The sequence below is a fragment of the Rhinolophus sinicus genome, linkage group LG03 (genome assembly GCF_036562045.2).
Source record: "Rhinolophus sinicus isolate RSC01 linkage group LG03, ASM3656204v1, whole genome shotgun sequence".
In the NCBI taxonomy this organism is placed as follows: Eukaryota; Metazoa; Chordata; class Mammalia; order Chiroptera; family Rhinolophidae; genus Rhinolophus; species Rhinolophus sinicus.
This window is the reverse complement of record NC_133753.1, coordinates 36,607,878-36,630,142: the sequence shown is the minus strand read 5'-3', so window position 1 is coordinate 36,630,142 and position 22,265 is coordinate 36,607,878. Positions and strand designations below refer to the sequence as shown.

The 22,265-nt window shown below is 40.2% G+C and overlaps 1 protein-coding gene across 5 annotated transcripts; it reads right to left on the bottom strand.

Moving 5' to 3' along the window:
* Positions 1–1,099: 1,099 nt before the first annotated feature.
* Positions 1,100–21,735, bottom strand: CCDC198 (coiled-coil domain containing 198). Of its 5 annotated transcripts, XM_074327432.1 has the most exons (8): positions 21,639–21,724; positions 21,323–21,549; positions 18,742–18,824; positions 8,445–8,531; positions 6,965–7,066; positions 6,665–6,748; positions 6,025–6,184; positions 1,100–1,551 (listed from the first exon to the last, which is right to left on the bottom strand). In XM_074327432.1, the coding sequence occupies exons 2-8, from the start codon at positions 21,543–21,545 to the stop codon at positions 1,322–1,324; spliced, it is 969 nt and encodes a 322-aa protein (XP_074183533.1). In that variant the 5' UTR covers positions 21,546–21,549; positions 21,639–21,724; the 3' UTR covers positions 1,100–1,321. The 5 variants fall into 5 exon arrangements, with proteins under 5 accessions (XP_074183533.1, XP_074183534.1, XP_074183535.1 ...); XM_074327433.1 differs by having other exon boundaries at positions 6,965–7,063; positions 21,323–21,731; XM_074327436.1 differs by lacking the exon at positions 1,100–1,551 and adding an exon at positions 3,448–5,794 and having other exon boundaries at positions 21,323–21,735.
* Positions 21,736–22,265: the final 530 nt, after the last annotated feature.

Here is a 22,265-nt window from a genome sequence, read left to right as displayed (position 1 = left end):
GTCTCCTGTTGTAGGAAATATGCTTTTTACCTACCATAGAAAAAGTAAGAATACTTCTCCCAAAGAACTGGGAGTAAAAATGCACGACCTAATTGCCTTCCGTCCTTGGAAGAAGCATGAATGTTCCTCCCCTGACCCAGCAGTCCTTTTATCTTCTTAGAGACTGATCTGAATGCACTGAATGTCAAATTCAGAAGGTATTTCCCTCTGTTTTCTTCTTTTTGGAGATTTCCTAGAGAAGGCTGAAAAGGGTGTTTTTGTTTTGTTTTAAACGTTTCAATAAATTCTTAGAAGCTTTCGAATGGCTAAGAGTTTTTTTTTTTTTTAGATTATGCTAAAAGTAGAGCCTAAGTTTGCTCTTAAAATTACCTTAAAAATCTAATTTTTCGTAAATGGAGTAATTTTGGACTGAACATTTCTAAGGTTCCCTTTAGTTTTGAAGAGTTCTAAGATCTGCATCATACTCTAAGAGATCTTCATTTAATTTTGAGCTTTAATTCACAACGGCCGTTCACACTTGACATTGTTCCATTTCCTTCCTGTAGCCTCTCTGTGATGAGATAATAAGCTGCTAACTCCCAAGAAAGTGACCTAAGTGAGCTTAGTCTCTAATGTAGCATTACTGTGACTTTCTGTTAGAAACTCGTTTGTACTTGTATCAGATCTACTCTCTCCTATCTTTGTTTTGTCAGATTTAATTTCCTTTCTAAAAATATGGTGTGGTGGCAGGTCTCAAAGGTGGGCCCCAACGGACCATGCTGTGGAATTTGTGCCCTTTTTCATTGATTGTGACCTGACTCATGACTTGCTTTAACCAATAGAATGCGGTGGGCGTGTAAGAGGGCTGGCAGCTTCTGCTTCCTCCTCTCGGAATATTTGCTTCGGGGAGCCCTGGGCTGATAGTGTAAAAAATTCACTACCTTGGAGAAACCATGTGAAGAGGCTCTGAGACTACCTGGAGAAGGTCCAGCTATCTCAGGGTCCTGGTCAAGCCTCCAGATGACTCCAGCCCTAGCTGCCTTCTGACTTCAACTACACTAAAGACTTCAAAAGAGATCAGCAGAAGAACCACCGAACAGAGCCAGCAATGCACAGAAAAGTGGGACAATAAATGGCTATTATTTAAGCCCCTATGTTTTGAGGCAGTTAGTTATGTAGCATAATTAGCAAAATATGTCACTCCTGTTAATCGTAAGATTACAAATGAAAAGAAAGTGAATGGGTGTCCTCAGAATAATTTGTATACAAACTTGAAGAATTTTTACAGGGAAGCAAGCTTTCGAAGCACTTAGTGTCGGGGTTATGAATAGCATTCTTATTGTCAATCAAAAAACTCATCAAAAAGTGGAATTCTCTCAGTCCTGGTCCTCACCAGTGCCCGTGGTTTCTTCTCAACCTTCCCTAACTCATCTGAGTCAGAGCTGGAACTGTCCCAAAGAAGCTGTCCCCGGGTCTCTTGTTCACGGAGCCATATTTCCATTTTGCCAATTTTCCGGGGACAATAGTCATTCATTGGATGATGTTCTAAAAATTCTGCATTCTGTGAATTTCCTGCAAAAAATTAAAAATTCATTTAATTTATTTTTCCCCCTGACAATTATGTACTTATTTAATTGCCTAGGTTTTTGTGAATCTAGAATAATCTGCTTGACTTTTTTTTTTTTAATTGGGGAATATTGGGGAACAGTGTGTTTTTTCCAGGACCCATCAGCTCCAAGTCAAGTCTTGTCCTTCAATCTAGTTGTGGAGGGCGCAGCTCAGCTCCAAGTCCAGTTGCATTTTCAGTTTAGTTGTGGGGGCGGGGCACAGCCCACCATCCCATTGAACCGGCAACCTTATTGTTGAAAACTCGTGCTCTAACCAACTAAGCCATCTGGCCGCCCCTCCAGAAGCTCAGTGGCAGCTCGTTGTCTTTAATCTAGTTGTGGAGGGCGCAGCTCACTGGCCCATGTGGGAATCGAACTGGCAACCCTGTTGTTATGAACTTGCGCTCTAACCAACTGAGCCATCCGGCCACCCCTGTTTTTTTAAATATAAAATATATATACATATAAAGGATTCCAACAGGGCAAGCACTAAAAATATTTTTTTGTCATTAAAAAAAATTAAATCTTCTGAAAGTCACAAGAATAGTACAATACACACCTGTATACCCCAACCCATCAATATTTTGTCACTATAAATATATTGATATATATAATATAAATGTAAATATAAATACACACACAGACTTTTCAGCTGAACCATTTAAGAATTAGTTGCAGAGTCACTTCCCCCCAAAATACGTCACCACAAACCTCCTAAGAACAAGGGCAGGAAGGAGAAAAGAAGAGAAGAAAGGAGAAAAGGATGAGGGATTGTTCTTGAGTTAAAGGGGCTAAGAGACAAAAAATAAAATGCAGTACATGGTCCTAGATTGGATCCCGGATCTGAAAAATAAAACACAAAGAGGCAAATAAAAAGTAGCTATAAAGGGCATTATTGGGACAACTGTGGATGTTTGAATATGGATTATGTATTAGAAAATAGTATGTATCATAAACATGTTAAAATTTCTAAGTACAATAATTGTATAGAGGTTATGCAGGAAAATTGCTCTTGTTTTTAGGAGATACCTTAAAGAAAAATACTTAGTACAGGTGGCCAGATAAAACCAGAATTGTGAAGGTGACATTCAAATAATGTATTTAAGGTGACACTTCTTCTGATGCACATAGTTATTTTCATTATAATACATCAGTTCCATCTTTCTTCAGTTTTGTCCATATTCCCATGCCTTTATATGGCATTTTACATTTTATATGTGCTTTATACATATTTAGGTTATTTTTACATAATCCCTACATGGTCGACAATGCTTTATCCCCATTTTACAGATGTGGAAACTGAGGTTCGCAAAGATTAAATAACTAGAATTTAGCTATAATTTCTCTCTATATAAAGTAACCCTACACAGACTATATATAGCTTACATTTATCAAGAGTCTACTGTGTACGAGGCACTGGTTCTAGGAACCAAAAAAAGATCCCTGCTCCCATGGATCTTACATTTAGTAAATGTACTGTTTGGGTTCAAATGAAGTCAAGTCCGTGGCTTTTTCTACCTTCTATATTCAAATCATGGCTTCTGGAAAGGGCAGGAACCACATAAACATGTTAAAACTCACGGAATTGTAAGTCCAAAAGAGTGATGTTCACTTTGTGTAAGTTATCTATCTATCTGGTTGGTGCAAAAGTAATTGCAGTTTAAAAGGTTAAAAAATTGCAAAAACTGCAATTACTTTCGCACCAACCTAATCTCTCTCTCTCTCTCTCTCTCTCTCTCTCTCTATATATATATATATATATATATATATATGTATATAATGTAAAATAATATATATTTATATATCTTATATATATTTATTTTACATAAATATATGTAAAATGTATGTGAAATGTGGATGATTTCATTTTGAAGAGGCAGCAGAAAACGAAGACTGATTTTTATCTCACAAGAGACCCGAAACTCTCATCCCATCTTCCAAAAGAAGGAACAAGAATGGGCAAATCTAGCATTGACTAAGAGGAGATGGGTACAGGGAAACCTTAATTCCCAGAACCTGACTAGCAGAATGCTCATGTAAGTCTATGGTCATGGTTACACTCTACTTCTAGGAGGAAGAAAAGTGAACTTCTTTTAGAAGACAGAGAAATAAATTAAAGATGCTATTTGGCAATAAGTAAAAAGAAATCATTGCTTCAGCATATGCTTACTGCAGTGGTCAAGTCTCTAGGCTTTGCAGAGGGCAGCCTTTTCTTGAGAGATAGATAAGATTAAGGAATCACAACCTCTATATTTGCAGACTTTCCCAAGGCTGTCCTGGACAGAGCAACAAGTCCCTGGAGTCCTGATGAAGCTGTACAAGGGGTGGGTGGGAGGGCTCATTTGAGGGTCGTCAGAACACCTGGCCTTGAATCCTAGCTCTGTCACGTAGGGGCTAGTGGTAACCTCTACCTTATCGGTTGTGTGAGGATTAAATGCAATAATGCATGTTAAGGGCAGACCACAGTGCCTGGCTTATAGTAAGCACTCAATAAACCTTCACTGGAACAAAATGAAGCAGCTCTAAAAAGCACACGGAGAGCAAAGGAAACCCCTTTCACCATGTGCCACAGTCTCTCCCAGGCCTCTCCAAATCTGGGGCATCTTCCAGAGACTTCACCAATGTTGGTTTTTCTTGGCCTGACCTCAAGCAGCAACTCTGTGTCTCACTGTACTTAAAGCACTTTTCTTGCCAATATTTTTCAATTGTAAAAGTTGTTTCTCTATGTGACTGCACAGCATATTTCATTCTGGGACTCAGGCATATAGGTTAAATAGGTGCCCCCAGTAGATTTTCAATTATTCAGCCTTTTCTTTAATTCACATATTGGTTAAGCATCTTGTGCCTCTGAGCAGCAGCAGTGTCTCTTCCCACTGGCAGTTTTGCCTTTTAGAATCTCAAGACCTTCCAGAAGCTTGGCCAGCATTTCCGTAGATCTCTCTGTGGTCAGTCTTGCTGAGGTGGGCATTTGGCCCACAGCACAGCAACCTGTGAGTGTGGACCATATTGTACATTTGCAATGGTGGGTTTTTCCTGGGGGAATACAGACAGAGAAAACTTATTGGGACTCTAATTGATGGGGCAACATAGCACAGAGGATATGGACACAGGTGTCTGTTGGAAATCACAGAGCAATTCGAGGCTGTGGAGCAGCCCATATGATGGCTGGAGTGTGGGGGCTGGGCACGAGAGTGGCAGGAGATGGAGCCGGGAGGGAAGGCAGCAGCTGGGTCCTGTAGGCTTAGAGGACCAGGAAAAGGAGTTTAGGCTTTATCCTCAGGCCAATGGAGACTCACTGAAGGCTTTTCCTTTTTTTTTTTTTTTACTAAAAGAGTGAAATGGTTAGATTTACATTTCATATGATTACTCTGCTATTAGTGCAACACTTCTAGTACTTTATTGTGCATGAGAATCACCTTGGGATCTGGATGAAAGGCAAGGCCTCCTTCAGTAGGTCCGGCGTGTGGCCCGACATTCTGCATTCCTAATAAAGTCCCAGTGGTCTGTGCACAATAGTTTGAATACTGAGAGATCAATGGTTCTGAAACTTCAGGGGCCTCAGAATCAGCAGATCGGGGGGTTGTTAAAACCAGGCTGCTGGGTTCCACTCTTACAGTTGCAGATTCAGTTGCTCTGAATGGAGTGCTAACAAGTTCCCAGGTGACGCTGGCGCTCGTGGTCTGGGGACCACACTGAGGACCACTGACATGGAGGGTTGACAGAAGGAGGGTGAGACTGAAGGATGAGTACAGTCGGGAGTCTGCAGCAATAGCCCCGGTATGTCGTGGGGCATGGGAGGGAGACGGGAGATTTCAGGGCTAGGTGACATCGGTTGGACTTGGTGACTGACCAGCTGCAAGGAGAGGGAGCAGAAGGGTTGCAAACACGTCAAGTCTCCTGCCTGAGTGACAGAGCATGGAGGCCTCACCCACTGAGACAGTGGATGATGCGGGAGCAAGCTTGGAGTGGGCAGGAATGCCGGATTGAGTTTTAGACATTCTGAATGTGCTGGAGAGAGCAGCAGGGGACAGGGTGGGTGGGGCCGAGAGTGTCTGCATATGGCACCACAGTGGCTGATACAAATTTGCCATTTAATATTATCTCCACGTGCTTCCTTCTCTTTCACAACAAGATGAGGCTCTTTTGCTTTTTTTCCTTCTAGGGATGGAGCAAGGATTGCAATAATGCATGTCAAGTACAGTAAGCCTCTAAAAAGAAGGAGACATCTTATTACAGTGCTTCAACTTCTGTCTTTCCTTCCCAGCCATTTTCCATTACCTGACAACATGCTCCCTGTGTTCCCGGAAGTAAAATATCAGCAGGAACCCAAGGCCCTTTGCTGTCTTTCCTCACCCCCGCTCCCCTAGAAGTTTATTTGATGAAGTTTTAGAAATACTTGAAATACTTTATTTTACTAAAAAAAAATTACATGACTCACGTGAACTTTGGTCCAAGGTTTCATCAGGCAAAAAGGTTAGAAAGTCCTCCTCCTCATCATTTCTTGGGATGGTTTCAAGAATTTTCTTGGCTTTGTGGTCCCTCAGTTTCTGCTTGTTAATTCTTGCCTCCTGATGATTTTTCTTCAACTCCACTTGGGCCTGAAAATGATCAGCTATAAACAGTTAATGTTCTTCCCCCACAGTTACTTTCACCAGAATTGGTCAATGGACCAGCCATGTTACAAGTTGTGTGCTTATCTAGATACACCAGTGGTCCTCTAATCCGAACAAGGTTCTCTTTTTCCTGTTAGAAGACACAGAAACTTTCTTTATGCACAGCCTTGTTAGAGAAAGGAAGAGCGTGCCTACAGTCTCAGAAAGCTGGGGACCTTTGTGAAAACATTCTTCTGTAGCCTGGCTGATAGATTTGGAATTGCAGAAGACAGTAACTCTAGGCTTATCCACTCGAGTGAGAAATGTGGAACAAAAGAATGAAAGGAGACATTATTGTAAAGGGGTTTGTTACGAGAGATCTTTCTTGTAAGATAATTCTACATAAGTTACAGAAGGATGCCTAGGTATCAAAATAAAGACCAATCACCCCCCTCCCTTTTGCTAAACCACAAAAAATGATCTAACCTCATTTTCTTGCTGGAGCCAGAATGTCATAGAAGCAACGGTTAAAAAAAAGAGACTTGAGACATGGATACATCCTTGTGAGGACTGAAAATAGAGACAAGACTCAGCAGGGTGGTAGCAGAAGGGTTCTTGCTGGCTCTTCCCAACTCTAGTAGTTGAATCTTTAGCTCCAACGACTACATTTAAAATGCTAAGTAAAGACTGGAGATGAATGCTTAACTGTATTCAGGTGCCAGGGCAGTAATTACCTGGAGTGAATTTGGTAAATGTGACACTTTCCTTCTCTCTTCTCATATTTACCTCTTGTCTTTTACGGTTCATTTCCAGCATTTGCATCTTATGTAAATACTGTCTTTTCCCAGAAGAATACATTGGAGTTTGCATCTTCCTTTCCAGTTCCTGCTATGGAAGATGACACACTCGTTAGCATGGAGTAATTAGTTACTGACTCTGCAACCTACAACTTGAAATCCGTTTTTGCAACAGAGTGAGAGCTTAATCACCAAATCGTAATCCATACAGGTCTCTTGTGATGTCGAAGGAGGATCATTGCACTTCCCCATGAGTCCTTCGTGTAGCTATCAGTGAATGAAGCGGCAATTTGCAATACGTATAATGTGATTTTTAAGACTCCTGTAGAGTTTTGCAAACCGTGAACAGAAATACCTTCCCACATCTCATTTTGACAAGAGATCACCTCCCCTGTCAACAGATGCCTCACACTGTGTTCCCAGAAGTGTGTTCTGGTTTGATGAGACCTGCCTCTCTCTCTGCCTCTTCTACCACTGACTCATTGTCTGGCTGTGACAGAGGGGAGCCACTGAGTGGTTAAATGGAACCTATTTCTATAGTATACCCCCCCACACCAATATAAGCGCTGGCATGTTGCAGTTTAGGAAGGATTTGAAGTTGATTATTTGTGACTTTGGTAATCTCCTCGTGGTGCATTATAAATCTCAGTGGGACAGTGCAGATAGTTTTTGAGGGCAACCAGGGGTGAATACCCCCGCATTCATCACTTGCTGTGGCCAGGAAAGGGAAAGGATATGGCAGCCAAATGTGTTCAGAGCTGTCTCTTATGTTTCCCGTGGACAGTGACGGTGCTTGCAGATGAGAGCCTCAGGCAGGGCCCATCTCTGCAGGCGCCGTCAGCATCACAAACGTGACCTGGAGAATCCAAAAGTACCTGGGCATCTTCTACCCAATGAGCCTGGCTGGCTCTTTACATGGATGGGGAGTGGAAAGTGTTAAAAATCTACTCGTCTCACACTTCACATTTCTACATGAGGGATGTTTCCTCAGCCGAGTGTGACAAATCTATAAAAGGAAACTGCTTTACAGAAGACCCTTTCCGGGATTACTTTTTGCTGAGCTTGTGGTAAACAAGTCAGGAACAACTCGTAGATGTGATTTACCCTGAAAACCGAGAACAAAGGAAGTTTTAGTCCAAGAGGAAAAAGGAAAGGGAAGAGTTATGCTGGATTTTTCACGACTTTGAACACTTCCAGAATCACCAATGTCCAAGTAAAATTCCTCTCTCGCTCATCTATTTCTCCCTGTTTCACCAGGAAGCAAAGAAGGACCCCGGGTTCATCTGAGAGGCAAGAGCTGTCGCCAGTTAGAGGCAGGCCCAGGAGAAAATGGATAGCTTTGGAGAGTTCTCACTCGGAATGACTTTAATAGTTTGATTTGTTTTTGAAGGCTTCTGTGCAGGGAGCACATGAAAAGGACAGCCCATCCCCCCAGTTACCCACCCCCACCGGTTATCGCCACAGGTCACCTTTGCTTTGTGAGTTGTCCTGGCTTCTTGCTGGCTCAGGATCCTTTCAGAAGTAATTACTTGTGGCAGGTTGATGGGTTCAAGCTTCTACAAGTCCAACATTTAGAGCATTTTCAGCGTTCCTCATGCCATGAGATGGTGAAACATAAAAGCTAGGCATTAAACTATCTTAACACTTTGTAAAAGCAGCAGTTATTCCTGAGAGCACACAGAGAAGGCAATTTCAACAGGATTACAGTCGTATCTGTGCCAAAGGCTTTCCGACCTATCTGGTTTCTTTATTGTTCCATTGCATTGTTGCCAGTGACTTACTGATCTAAATATTGGTCAGCGAGTTAAAAGACTAAGGAAGAGTCCTTTTCTATCTGCATTGAGGGACCAGAGCTGAAGTAATCAAACAATAAGGATCTTAGAGTATTAGAGATGAAACAGGCACCAGGAAGTTACTTAATTTTATTCATTCCTTCACCACCCAGCTGAGTTCTTCTGGTCCTTAGGGAAGTGACCTCTTTTTAAGATCTCCAGAGAAGTTCCCTCAGCCTCCTCAGTAATAATCACGGGTGCTTATAAGGCACATTTAAAATGAAAGTCCAGTATGCTAACAAATTTTAGACATGACTTTTTCTAGCATTGTATTGGCTTTATGGGGAGGTGATGCTGGAGTTTCAAGGGGTCACTAAGCCTGGGCAGCAACGGATGAACCAGGAGGTCTGCGTGCAGCCCTCCTTGCCTTGGATGACTTAATGCTCCGGAAGCTGGAGCGCAGGGAAGGGACTGAGTAGGCTTGGGACCTAAACGCTGGTCTGTTCACATGGACATGCAGCCAAAGACCTAGAGAATCACAGAGTTTATTTCTTTACCCAGCGAGTACTTATTGAATAGCTGCTACATTCCAGCAATGGAGGTACAATGGTTAACAAACATGTTCTCTCATGGAGCTCACAATCTATGGGGGGAACAGATAGACTTTTGCTTGTTTGATTATTTGATGAATAATCACAAACTAATCCGTGCTTTGAGGAAAAAGTATGCAGGGCAGGACTATGAGAATACATAACTGGAGGACGCCATCTTGGAAATGGGAGGTGTTATGGGTTGAATTGTGTTCCTTCTCCCAAACTGATGTGTTGAAGTTCTAACCCCCAGCACCTCAGAATGTGCTCTTATTGGCGAATAGCATCTTTGCAAATATAATTAGGTAAGAGGAGGTCATACTGGAGTAGGGTGGACCCTTCATTCAATATGTATGGTGTCCTCATAAAAGGGAAATTTGGACCCAGACATGCACACAGGGAGATTACCTCATGAGGATGAAACCAGAGACTAGGGTGTTGCTTCTACGAGCCAAGGAATGCTGAAGATTGCCAGCAAATCACCGGAAACTACGAGAGAGGCATGGCACAGACTCTTCCTCGTAGCCCTCAGAAGGAACCAGCCCTGCTAACACCTTGATTTCAGACTTCTAGCTTCCAGAACTGTGAGACCATACGTGTCTATTGTTTTAAGCCACACGACTTGTTATACTTTGTTATTGTAGCCCTAGAAAACTAATGCAAGGGGGAGACGGGGGAGGAGGCAGTCCAAGAAAGTTTCCCAAGGAAGTAATTTTTCAGAAAAAGTTGGAAGGTTGGGGGTTTTAAGAGGGGTGTTCCGACAGAGGAAGCAACATGACTGATAGCCCTGAGGTAGGAGAGAACATGATCTGTTGAAGGAACTGCAAGAAGTCAGTTGGCTGCCATTCAGAGTGAGAGGGAGAGTCGCTCACATGAGGCTGGAGAGGTAGGCAGGGCTGATGCATGCTGGGCCTGATGGGCAGTATAAGATGGTCTTCTTAAGAGCAACAGGCAGCCACTGACACGTGTTAAGCAACGTAGTGACATGATTACATTTGCTTTTTAAAAATGATCTCTTTAGCTGCAGTGTGGAAGCTAGACTAAAGAAGAGCAGTCATGGGTGTGGGGACGCAGTTAGGAGGACAAAGGTGATGGGCTGGGGGCTCGTGGAAGGACACGGATGGGCTCTACAAATACGTAAAACTGACCAAATAGGATCCGTGATGGTTGATGAGGGAGAGTGAAGTGTCCAAATGACATTCAAATTCAAGGGACAGAGAGTGTCATCAGTAACTGAGATGGGTGATTCTAGAGGAGGACCAGGAATATAGCAGGAAGATACAGATGCAGTTTAGAGTAGGCTGAATCTGAGATGCCTTAGAGGCGTAGCAGTGTAGATGTTGAGTAGACAATTAGATAGACAGGCGTGGAGCTCAGAGGACAGGTCTTTGCTGGAGATGCATGTTTGGGGATCATTCTTGGGTAGAGAAAAACTGAAACCATAATATGGGTGAGGTCAAGAGTGAGAAGAGCAGAAGCAAGGCCTGAAGGCTTGAAGAGTCCGAAACCGAGAGGCTGATGGGTGGAGATGAAATGGCCAAGGAGACTGGGAAGTGATGGCTCGAGGAGCAGGAGGAAAACCAGGACGCCACGCTGCAGCAAACGTCGGGAGCACTACTCTCACCTTAGTCCAACACCAAAGGCAAATCGTAATATAATTTGAAATTATTTTTCAGTGTAGCTTGACTTGTTGTGTTATCAACGGGTAGGTCTGGAAGCCAGCTTGGTTTTCCAGGTGACCAAGGTAAAAAGAGAGGGAGAAACCACGAAAAATGGAGGCTGAGTACCCAGCCCTCATGGTGGGGAGTGTGACTCGTGCCTCCTGCTACATCCCTATGGAACAATTTCCTGGTCCCTGGGCCTGGGCCTGAGCTGTGCTAGGGAGAGCAGCCAGTAGTCCTTTCTGCTAGAGCAGCCTAAGGTAAGGAAGTGGGTTTTTTTGTTTTGTTTTTGTTTTTTAACATAATGATGTAGTAAGGAGGTAGTGAGAGGTGATTGGTACTAGTAAGAGAGAGGTTTGGCTCTCTTCTATGCAGAACATAAAGATGTAGGACAAATGGAACCTGTTGGTACCTGAAGCAGCAGCTGATCAGCTCAGAACCCTGAGGGGAATGGATTAGAAAAGGAAGGGGAAGGGAGACCAAGGGTGAAGGGATATCCAGGCACTGATGGGAAGGAGAATATGCAATGGCCGAAGAGAGATTTGGGGCTGAAGAGAGACCAAGGAAGTGTTTGTGCCACCCCTTGGCTTGGTTCAGGATTTGGTTCTTTCTGGTGATGAGGCCGATATGCCTTTGTAGCCACTACTGTCCATCATGCCCAAGTCACAGTATATCATCTCATTCAATTTTCATGTGAACCCTGTGGATAATTATGGTGACTCCTTATTTCAGAGAGGTTAATAACATGTCCAAAGTTGCACAACTAGAAAGTGGCAACTTCAGAATTCAAACTCAGGTCTGTACAATTCCAAATACCATGCTTTCTCCACTTCTTGTTCCTAAACCTAGTGTATCATCAGAATCTCCTGATTAAAAAAAATAATCCTGGGCTATTCATTGGGGATTGAGAGTCAACAGGTCTGGGGGGGATATATATATACACACACATATATATGATACATATTTGTATGTATGTGTATATTTAATTAATGAACTACTTTTTAGAGTAGATTTAGGTTCACAACAAAATTGAACAGGAAGTATAGAGAGAGTTCTCATATTCCCTCTGTCCCCATACACACACAACCTGCCCTCTCTCAGTATCTTGCACCAGAATGGTACATTTATTACAGTTAATGAACCTGCATTGACACATCATTGTCACTCAAACTCTATAGTTTACATTAGGGTTCACTCTTGGTGCTGGACACTCTATGTATAGTGACATGTATCCACCATTGTAGTGTCATATAGAATAATTTCATTACCCCCCAAGTACTCTGTGCTCTGCCTATTCATCCCTCTGTCCCCACTAACCCCTGGCAACCACTAATATTTTTATTACTGTCTCCAGAGTTTTACATTTTCCAGAATGTCATAGAGTTGGAATCATATAGTATACAGTCTTTTCAGATTGGTTTCTTTCACTTAGTGATATGCATTTAAATTTCCTCCATGTCTTTTCATGGCTTGATAGCACATTTCCTGTTAATGCTGAATAACATTCCATTGTCTGGATGTATTGCAGTTTATTTATTCATTCACCTACCGAAGAGCATATTGGTTGCTTCCAAGTTTTGGCAATTATGAATAAAGCTGCTATAAACATCCGTGTGTAGATTTTTGTGTGGATATAAAATTTCAATTTATTTGAGTAAATAACCAAGATGCATGATTGCTAGATTATATGCTAAGAGTATGTTTAGTTTTGTAAGAAACCACCAAACTGTCTTCCAAAGTGGCTGCACCATTTTACATCCCCACCAACAATGAATGAGAGTTTCTGTTGTCCTATATCCTCACCAGCATTTGGTGTTGTCAGTGTTCTTGATTTTGGCCATTCTAATAGGTGTATAGTAGTATTTCATTGTTGTTTTAATTTGCAATTCCCTAGTGACATGTTGAATATCTTTTCATATGCTTACTTGCCATCTGTATATCCTCTCTCATCTTCTCATTCTTTTGACATGGACTTTCACAGAACAAAAGTTCTTAATTTTCATAAAGTCCAGTTTATCAATTGTTTTATATATATATATATATATATATATATATATATATATATATATATATTTATTTATTTATACCGGGGGGTGCCAAAAAAATGTATACAAGTGGACACTGTGGTCAACATTGCTCAAGCAGTAGTTCACTGTAATCAGAAGTGTCTGGACGCTTATGGTAACCACTTTGAGCACCTCTTGTAACTGCAGAAGTCAAACGTGACTTGTATTCATCTTTTGTTATCGGTATATTGAGTATTAGAATTTTAATACAGTTTTTTCTTTTCTTATGATGTGTATATATATATTTCGGCACCCTCTGCATATGTGGATATATATATTTCAAAGCTCTCCAGGGTATTCTGATGATTTCCTACGGTGGGGTCCACTGGCGTCTATCGTGCCTCAACTGAATAAAGGAACTACATCAAAATGGACTGCAGAGGATTTGTTTGTGGAGCATTGAAAAATTTAGTCTGAAGAGGCCAGCTGTTTAAATATTTTCAACTATTTAAAATCATCCATCCATAAGTTCTTAGGGCCAGGTTTTTCTTTGAAAATATGAATATAGCTATTCTTCTATTTTCAGCCTCTTTTTATCTGAATCTGCAGGCCTGATAAGGGTTGAGTAGTAGTAGGTGTCTTGATGTACTCTCTCTGGTCAATTGCTTTCTTCCTGGCCTTTGAAAAGAACCTAAAGTTTCCCACTATTTCTCCACGAAGGACACTAGATGGCAGCAACTAACATTGCACATAGGATCCCTCTGTTAAATCATTTGCAGTTGGTCTGAGAAGCACTGCAGAAAAAATTGTTGGAAAATTGGCTTCTCTAAGCAAACCAGTCAGATGAAATTGCCTTGATATTCTGGATTCTAATTAATGTTCCTTTTCCTTGCCTGGGAAGCAAGATGCCTCACTTCATCATTGTCAGAGAGAATCCAATGGAAGGAATTAGGAGAGAATTGGTAAAATGACACCCTTTTTTTAGTATCATAATATAAAAGAAAATGATTATTTGTCTAACGATTTCTGGATTATTTGGCCTCTCAAATAAAACAAATGCTCAGGATAACCAGCTGAAGTGTGAGGAGATTTAGGAAAGAAGGTTAAATCAAGCATAAGTCATTGAGCTTCGTGACAAACACTAGCCTGAGATGGTCTTTGCTTCTGTTTACTAGCAGGAGGAGAAAGGTGGTCAGGAGCAACTTGAAGAAAGTGTAAAATTTGTTTGGCACCATGACTCTAGAATGTATCCTCTAAGGGTCCTGGGAGAAAGGTAAAGATGTCCAAGATAGCCTTGAAGCAAGAAATCATAAGGCCAAGGAGGAATTTCTGGTCAAGGCATTGCAATGAGCTCACGTTTCATTAACATCCTTTGTTCTAAAAATATAACAATGAAAAATAAAACATAAAACCAAAAAGACATAGTCAGGTTTTAATACAAGATGTGTATCTCCATGGGCCAGAAAACAGAACAGAAAACTTGGGGAAAGCTTATCCATAAGGCATTTAGGTCTCTTGATGGTTCTGAGTTATTTCTGTAGGTTAAATGGACCTAAAAATGCTCCACGTAAGATGGGAAACTAGAGGCAGGCTCACAGTGTCAGCTCAGGGGCTGTGTTGTTCTCCTTTCCTGAGTATAAAAGAGATGCATCAAAATGTAAGCTGGAAGATTTGTTTGAGGCATTATCAGAAAGCTGAATTTGAAAGCACAGATAAATGGATAATTGTTTGGAAAAATATAAATTAGCAAGATTGAATCACGAAGAATCAACTAAGAACCATAAAACAAATTAAGTTAGTAGGGAAATATCTTACTCGCCCAAAACGTCAGGTGGCCAAAGATGGTTTCACAGGCCTGTTTTACCAAACTTTTAAGGAACAGCTAACAACTATGTTATATCAAATGTTTTAGAGAGTAGAAAAGAGGAAAAAGGTAATCAATTCATTTTATAAAACTAGCACAATTTTGAGAGCAAAACTGGAAAAAGAAGCACAGTGGTTATAGAACAACTTCATGTAGGAAAATAGATACAGAAAGCCTAAGCATAAAAAAAATCAGTGTTGTCCTTATATATGTATCTCACGACCAAGTAGGACTTCAGCCAGGAATGCAAGCATGGTTCAACATTACAAAATCTATTAGTGTGATAATACATTGTATCAACTGGTTAAAAAGAAAATCATGAGATTATTTTAGTAGATTATTTAATAGATGGGGGAAAATCAATAAAATGTAACACTCAGCCCCGGAAAAAACCTCTTAGTACAGTAGGAATAAAGGAAATATCAATAATTTAATAAATGGCATTGTGTCAGATGTCTTCTATTCGTTTCTCCAGATCCAGTTGCCACATTTCTCTACCCTGTTGTCTATACCGGTAAGGACTAACCAGTTCTGCCTTATGTGCCAGGTACTGTTTTAGACATTCATGAAGACAGCAGACAAAAATCCCTACCTCTGTGAAGATTATATTCTAGCATTGGGGTGAGGGAGGGGGCGGGAGGGAGTGAAAAAATATACACTGTACGTAACAGATAAGTAAATTGCTTGGTGTGTTAGATGAAAATAAGTGTTCTGCGGAAAAGAAAAGATAGTGAAATCTCAGGGAAATCAGGAGTGCCAGGGTGAGAGTTGCAGTTGTTGATGGGTTGTCAGTATAAGCCTTATCGGGAAGGTGAGATTTGAGCAAATCTTGGGAGGTGAGGGAGTCATCTGAGGAAACACTATGTAGTGGGGGTGGGCTGGCAGGTGGTGGGAACATTTCCACCTTAGGGTGCACCTGAGATGGGTGGATGAGACAATGAATGAGGCCAGAAGAGACAGTAATGATCGACTCTGCAACGTGGGACAGGCACATTAGATTCAGAGTTCCCTGGCAGAGGCTCTCAGATCTCAGCAGCTCCACGTTGGAGAACCTTAGTTCATAACCTGCTCTTTATTTGAGTAGATGTTCAGGAAGTGGAGAGTGCCAAATATGGAACTCAAATTACTTAAGGTGCAATTAGATTTGGTTTAATAATTAAAAATACTTTCAGAATTTTCTCTGGCAGAGATTAGGCTATTAATTAGCATGTCATGGGAACCTAACATTTATTATTCTCTCAAAAACCCATTTGCAGTGGAAAATGTGCTGAGCCTCATTTGTGAAGATAATTATAGTTGATATCTTGGAGAGTGTCTGCCAAGTTCCCGGTAGTTTCCCTCTTCTCTGAGAGCTGGCTTCAGAATCTCTGGTGGAGGGCTTTAGTGCCCACATTTCTACTGCAGAGCATGTCCTCTGGTCATAGCTCACTGGACCAGAACTGGAATCATAAGCAAAGCTGAGCCAATAAGATCTTTTCTCCCAGGAATTTGGAATTGGAGCCAAGAGGGCCAGGCCACTCTGTCTGTTTGATTGGAATTGTAAGGTGCAAATTCAGGGTGGCCATATTTCACCAGTGGTCTTGAGGATCTGAGAAAATCTATTTGCAGGGAGAGAGTAAAGCAAGCACATGAAGAGTTTAGGGGAGACAGAGAGAGAGTTCTTGTGCCTGTCAAGTCCCAAGGCATAGCTCTTCCCTGATAGCCAGGTGCCTCTCAGCTCTTGGGTTCAATAAAACACTCCTATATCCTTATAATTCAGCACATGGATTGTTTTGGCTAGTCAGTTGGACTTCCAGTCCAGTGATGCTGCTACAGGTATGAAATGGGGAGTGCACTTTGATGTATATATATATTTTTTTCCACCAGGCATAATAGGTCTCATTCTCATTCATTCATCTGTTCATTCCTTCATTCATTAATTCACAACCTTTTGTGAGGTACATATTAAGTGTTGGTGACTGAAGATATAAGACTGAATAAGACATAGTCTTTGCATTCAACTAATTCATTTGTCTTGGTTCTTTTTTTTTTAAGGTGGCTGGTTAGGATGTAGGGGTGCAGTTTTTTACTTTAAAATGCCAAATTCCCTTTTTGAGCTTGATTGACTCGAGACAGTCAAAGCCTAACTTTCGATTATTTAGCGTTGATAGATATAAAAAGTACTCTGTGAACTCTAGACTGCTACACACATATTTTTCACTGGTTATAGTAATATCTTCTATTTGAGATATTCAGCTTAGAGCCTCCACAGGAGCATATATTAAACACACTCCTTTAAAGGGATGCATTTGATTTAGGAATAAAACAGAAGTTTTAAAATTGTTCAGTTTAGCTAGATACATGTTCAAAAATTTAACATCACTTTATTTTTCATTCAGTAAACAGCATTTTGAGGTTTCTAATATTTTGGCTCTTTTTGTGACCAAAGGATATAATCACATCAAGTAATGATTGTGAGCTTCTAGAGAAAACAGGTAAATGAAACAACAACTGAAACAGAAATTATACCTAACAAATGAGTTCAAATACCCCTGGGACTGCTCCAGGCATCTGGGTGAATTGTGTAGCAGGTGGAATTTGGTTCCAATTCCCTTTTTCATATGTCAGTGACAGATCCTGACCACAAGAGAGCCCCTAGCCCTCCTTTTAGCTGATGCTCATTTTCAAGGACCCACTCAGAGCTCTTTCCCCTTCTAGGATGAGAGTTCTTAGAATTTATAGTTCTCTAGAGAAAACTCGTTAAATATATATTAAGGTGAGTGCATTTGAAGCTCTTCCTTTGCTGCCTTGGAATCTAATGTTCTGCTCTTCAACAACCAGTTAACACTTAGAACAACAAAAGGTTAGGGACAGAGAGAGGGCTGGAGAGATCATCTAGGCTGACTATTAAGAGCACAGGCTTTGGAGACCTGGTTGATATCTAGCCTCTGCTGACCTTGGGCAAGTTACTTAACTCCGAACCACGTGCATAAAGCAAAGATAATAATTCCTTTCTCATAGAGGGTAATGAGGATTAAATGAATGACATCAATCAAGTTGTCTAGAGTGTATCTGACTCATTGTAGGTGGTAATTAAATAGTAGTAGCTGTTGTCATTGTTATTGTTTATTACAATTAAATTTCCCATAGTTGTCCAACTAATCAATGCAAGATTCAGGTCTTTGAGTGCCATCATGGCTATGTCTTTCGTGCTATACTTCCTTCTTTTGGTGGTGGCCTGAAAACTGAAATCATTACAAAAGGAAATCCTAGAGAAATGTGGTCTTTGCATTGACAACATTCTCTTTAACAATAATGTCATTCTCATTTGCTTGGTCATGGTCAATGTCTCTCTTTTATGATTATAGTTGAAAAGGGATGTTACCATTAAATTCAAGAAATTCCTTATGGGGGGCCAGCCCGGTGGCTCAGGTGGTTAGAGCTCCATGCTCCTAACTCCGAAGGCTGCCGGTTTGATTCCCACATGGGACACAAGGTTGCCAGTTCAACTCCTCGAGTCCCACAAGGGATGATGGGCAGCGCCCCCTGCAACTAAGATTGAACACGGCACCTTGAGCTGAGCTACCGCTGAGCTCCTGAATGGCTCAGTTGGTTGGAGTGCATCCTCTCAACCACAACGTTGCCAGTTAGATTCCTGGATTCCTGCAAGGGATGGTGGGCAGCGCCCACTGCAACTAGAAAACGGCAACTGGACCTGGAGCTGAGCTGCGCCCTCCACAACTAAGATTGAAAGGACAACACTTGACTTGGAAAAAAGGCCTGGAAGTACACACCGTTCCCCAATAAAAAATAAAGTCCCATTCCCCTTCCCTAATAAAATCTCTAAAAAAAAAAAAAGAAAGAAATTCCTTATGAAGCCTTTTAAATTCTTACTTGAAGTCTTCGGGGTGGATGACTTTTAATAATACTTGTTTCTCCCTGTTCCAGTGGGATGTCAAAATACATGGTCCTGGGCACTTGAAGGATTAGGGGAGAAACAAGACCAAACCATTAAAAACAAATTCACTGTTAAATTAGGCTAATCATAAGTTATTAGACTTTGTTAACACAATTTTGTGTGTGTATATATATATATATATATATATATATATGTATATATATATATTCACACACATATATATGCATATCTATATATATATGTGTGTGTATATATCTATATATCTATATATCTATATATCTATATATCTATATATCTATATATCTATATATCTATATATCTATATATCTATCTATCTATATATATATATATCTCTCTGTGAGTTGAATATAGAGATGAGATGAAACATATAAAGCAGGGACCCTACATGAATGCAAATGATAAAATATTAGCCTAGACTCAGGATTTAATTTCTGCTTCCCTCATTTTCTCTCCAGAGTGATAGTTAGAGGAAGATCTGCACAATTCATGTATTGACGACCAATGTTATTCAAGCATAGAATTTGGCCTGAAAAAAGAAACTTACTGATTTATTTTAATGTCATGGAAATCTCCCCAAAATCATAGAGGAAATCAGAAAAAAAAATACAGCTTTAAGAAATTAAAATAAATTCTCTTTTCAGATGAAATAGAAAGACGGATAGGTATTAGAGAGATGTGATAAAGAAATGGAGCATGAGTGTGTAACAGGACTGTGCAGAGCTGAGTATTGTATGTCCCTACTTGAAGAGTCCCCTAAACTAGGGCAAGACATTCCCACAAATTGCCACATGTCAGTATTCTTTCCTGATAAAACAACCCAGGGCTAAGCCTCGTTAGAAACAGAGAGGCAAGAGATCCATTATGAATTTGATTTTTTGGCTTGGTTATCCTGGGCCCTGGGATTACTACCATGGACTTCGACTGCATAAATGAAGACCCCATTCTTTCCTCTCAACAAGATGGAAGCATTCTGACTTCCAGATTGTTGTGTAGACTATTCTAGTCTTACTTTGCATTTTAAATGGAAAAATTCCTGGGTAATGATGTGTTTCTATCCTTGAGACATTGGAATGACTACCTTAAGAACTTCACTATGTCCTTACTTTTCAAGAGATGCCTGCATGTTGAACAAAGCAGAAAGAACAGCTGCGACAACAAAATACAGATTGGATTTAAAAATCTAAATATTTTCAGCAAAGTTTTCTTAAGCAGCCTGATTACTTCTTATTTGTAGACTATGATTTGGAAGATATCAACCCATTATTTAATTTGATTCTCCCAAAATGGCATAGGTGGTGTCAGGCAGTTATTTTCACCCCTGATTTATAGTTGAAAAAAAAACTGAGGAAGTAAATTGCCCAAAGTCATACTATTTGGCATTTGGTGGAGCTGGAGTTAGAATACGGGCCCCTTGAAGATAGTGGTCAGAATGCTCACCATCCCCTTGTTATTTATTTTTACTGTGATTTTTGCCATTTATAAAATAAGAACATTTCCTAGTTGGGACTCTAATGCATAAGAATCAGCTTTTACCATTCAGTTACCAAAAACTTAGAATTCTGGATAAAGGGTTTAGATAAAAAAGAAATTCTTCGATGAAATTAAAAGGAAAATTTCCACTCATGCCCTTAGGAAGTTGAAGAACATAAGAACATAGGTCACAGAGAGCCAGTCAAAGGTTGTCAGTTATAGAAAATAGCAGTGAAGATCATTCTAGGTAAGATTTACTAGGTACCGAAAGAGACTGTAAGGCTTTCTGGCCAAGCTGACCAATAATGAAAACTTATTTGTGTTATTGATCCAGAGTGTGAAGAAAAGAGAAAATTACATCCGTATATACATTTGTATACATTGTCAATGTACATTTCTCAAGTTAGAATGTCTGTTTAATTATTATTGTGGTTGACATAAAAGAATTTACATGTCTTGTAAAATACCCCAGGATAATTTATAGCCACTTCAGGCTCAAAGTTTCCTATTATAATTGGGAAAAATTCTCTTAGTTCATCAGATGACCAAGAAAAATATGGAGTTGGGGAAAGGGTGACTCATCCACTCATCTGTACTGCAATAAATCAATCCTGTTTGGGGTGGTTTCCAAATTCACATTAGAATGAACTCCTAAAATGCTCCTTTCAAAACAACAAAACTTGATGCATAAAATTATACTGGAAAGAATGATTTAAATTTAGAATCTAACTGAAACATATGATTTTCATAATTGATCACACCTTTATCTAAATAATTTTAATTGTCTGGCAAAGCTAAGTATAAACATTGAAAGCATTATAAACTAAGCTGAAACAAAATGATTTTTCCTTCTTACATGGAATGGTGAAAAGCCCTTTATGCAGTTTACAGACCCATTCTAATGTACCCAGGATTCTTACAATTGATTTTCTTTCATCAAAAATGTTCCCTTATATTTCAATAATTTAGAACTTTCTGAGATTATGGGGATGGACAGTCAGACAACTCTGTCAGTAGCTCTCCTTGGCACAAATACACAGATCTCAGACTGGGTTTTATGTTTACCTGCAGAATATCTTCCATACCAGGTCTCTCTTAGAGGTGGTAGCTGCCCTTCCAAAGCTTTATTCCGGTCCCGCAGTCTTGCAAATGAATATGAACTCGTTTCTTCCAGGTTCTGGTTGAATGCAACGTCCACAGGTTGGGCTGAGGGAGTCTCTTCCTCTTTGATTTGCAAAGGTGCTACTTTGGTCACTCTAGGATGAGTTTTAGAGTGGCTCAGCCCCATTTTACTTTAAAGACATTTAAAAGAAAATCATGAGGGAAGTGGTTTTGGGCCTGTAATGTAGCTTGTTTTAATCAAGGTATTACAGACGTTTACCCAGATTTACAAAGCAGTTGTTTCCTTCATGACATCTTTGTAAGTCTCTTTCACCACACTAACCCCTCTGGCCACTTCCTGCAAGGCTGGTTTCCATGGAGACTTCCCATCAACTCTCACTTTTCCATTTCAGACCCAAAGAATCCAGTTAAACATTGACTTATTTATGCAACTTTCTGAAAGGCTTAGTGGTAGGAAGAGAAAGCTCTATTGATCATTAAACAAATCTGTAACACCAGGAAGGCCATTAACAGAGATGGAGAGCAGAGCTTTAGAGAAGTCATAAACTTGTACCTCTCATTGCATGTATTTTTAAACACCATCTGTAAGAACTACCAGCTAAGAATAGCTAAATCACCTTTGGACATGAAGGCGTGCATGCTAGTAATCTATGGCTTTGTTAATCTTTAATTCTAATTGAATGATGGGATTATGGGTGATTTTTAGGGTTTTTTTTTTTAATACTTAGAAACAGAACTCACTTTCCAGTTCTACTTGTTTATGACCACAGATGACTAACGTTTTCATCATATTCCTGTAGAGAAGTTCAAAGAAATTTATTTTCCACTTTGCAAACTTTGTTTGCTAAGAGACTAACATGGGTTTGGAAAGTCTTGATAGTCAATA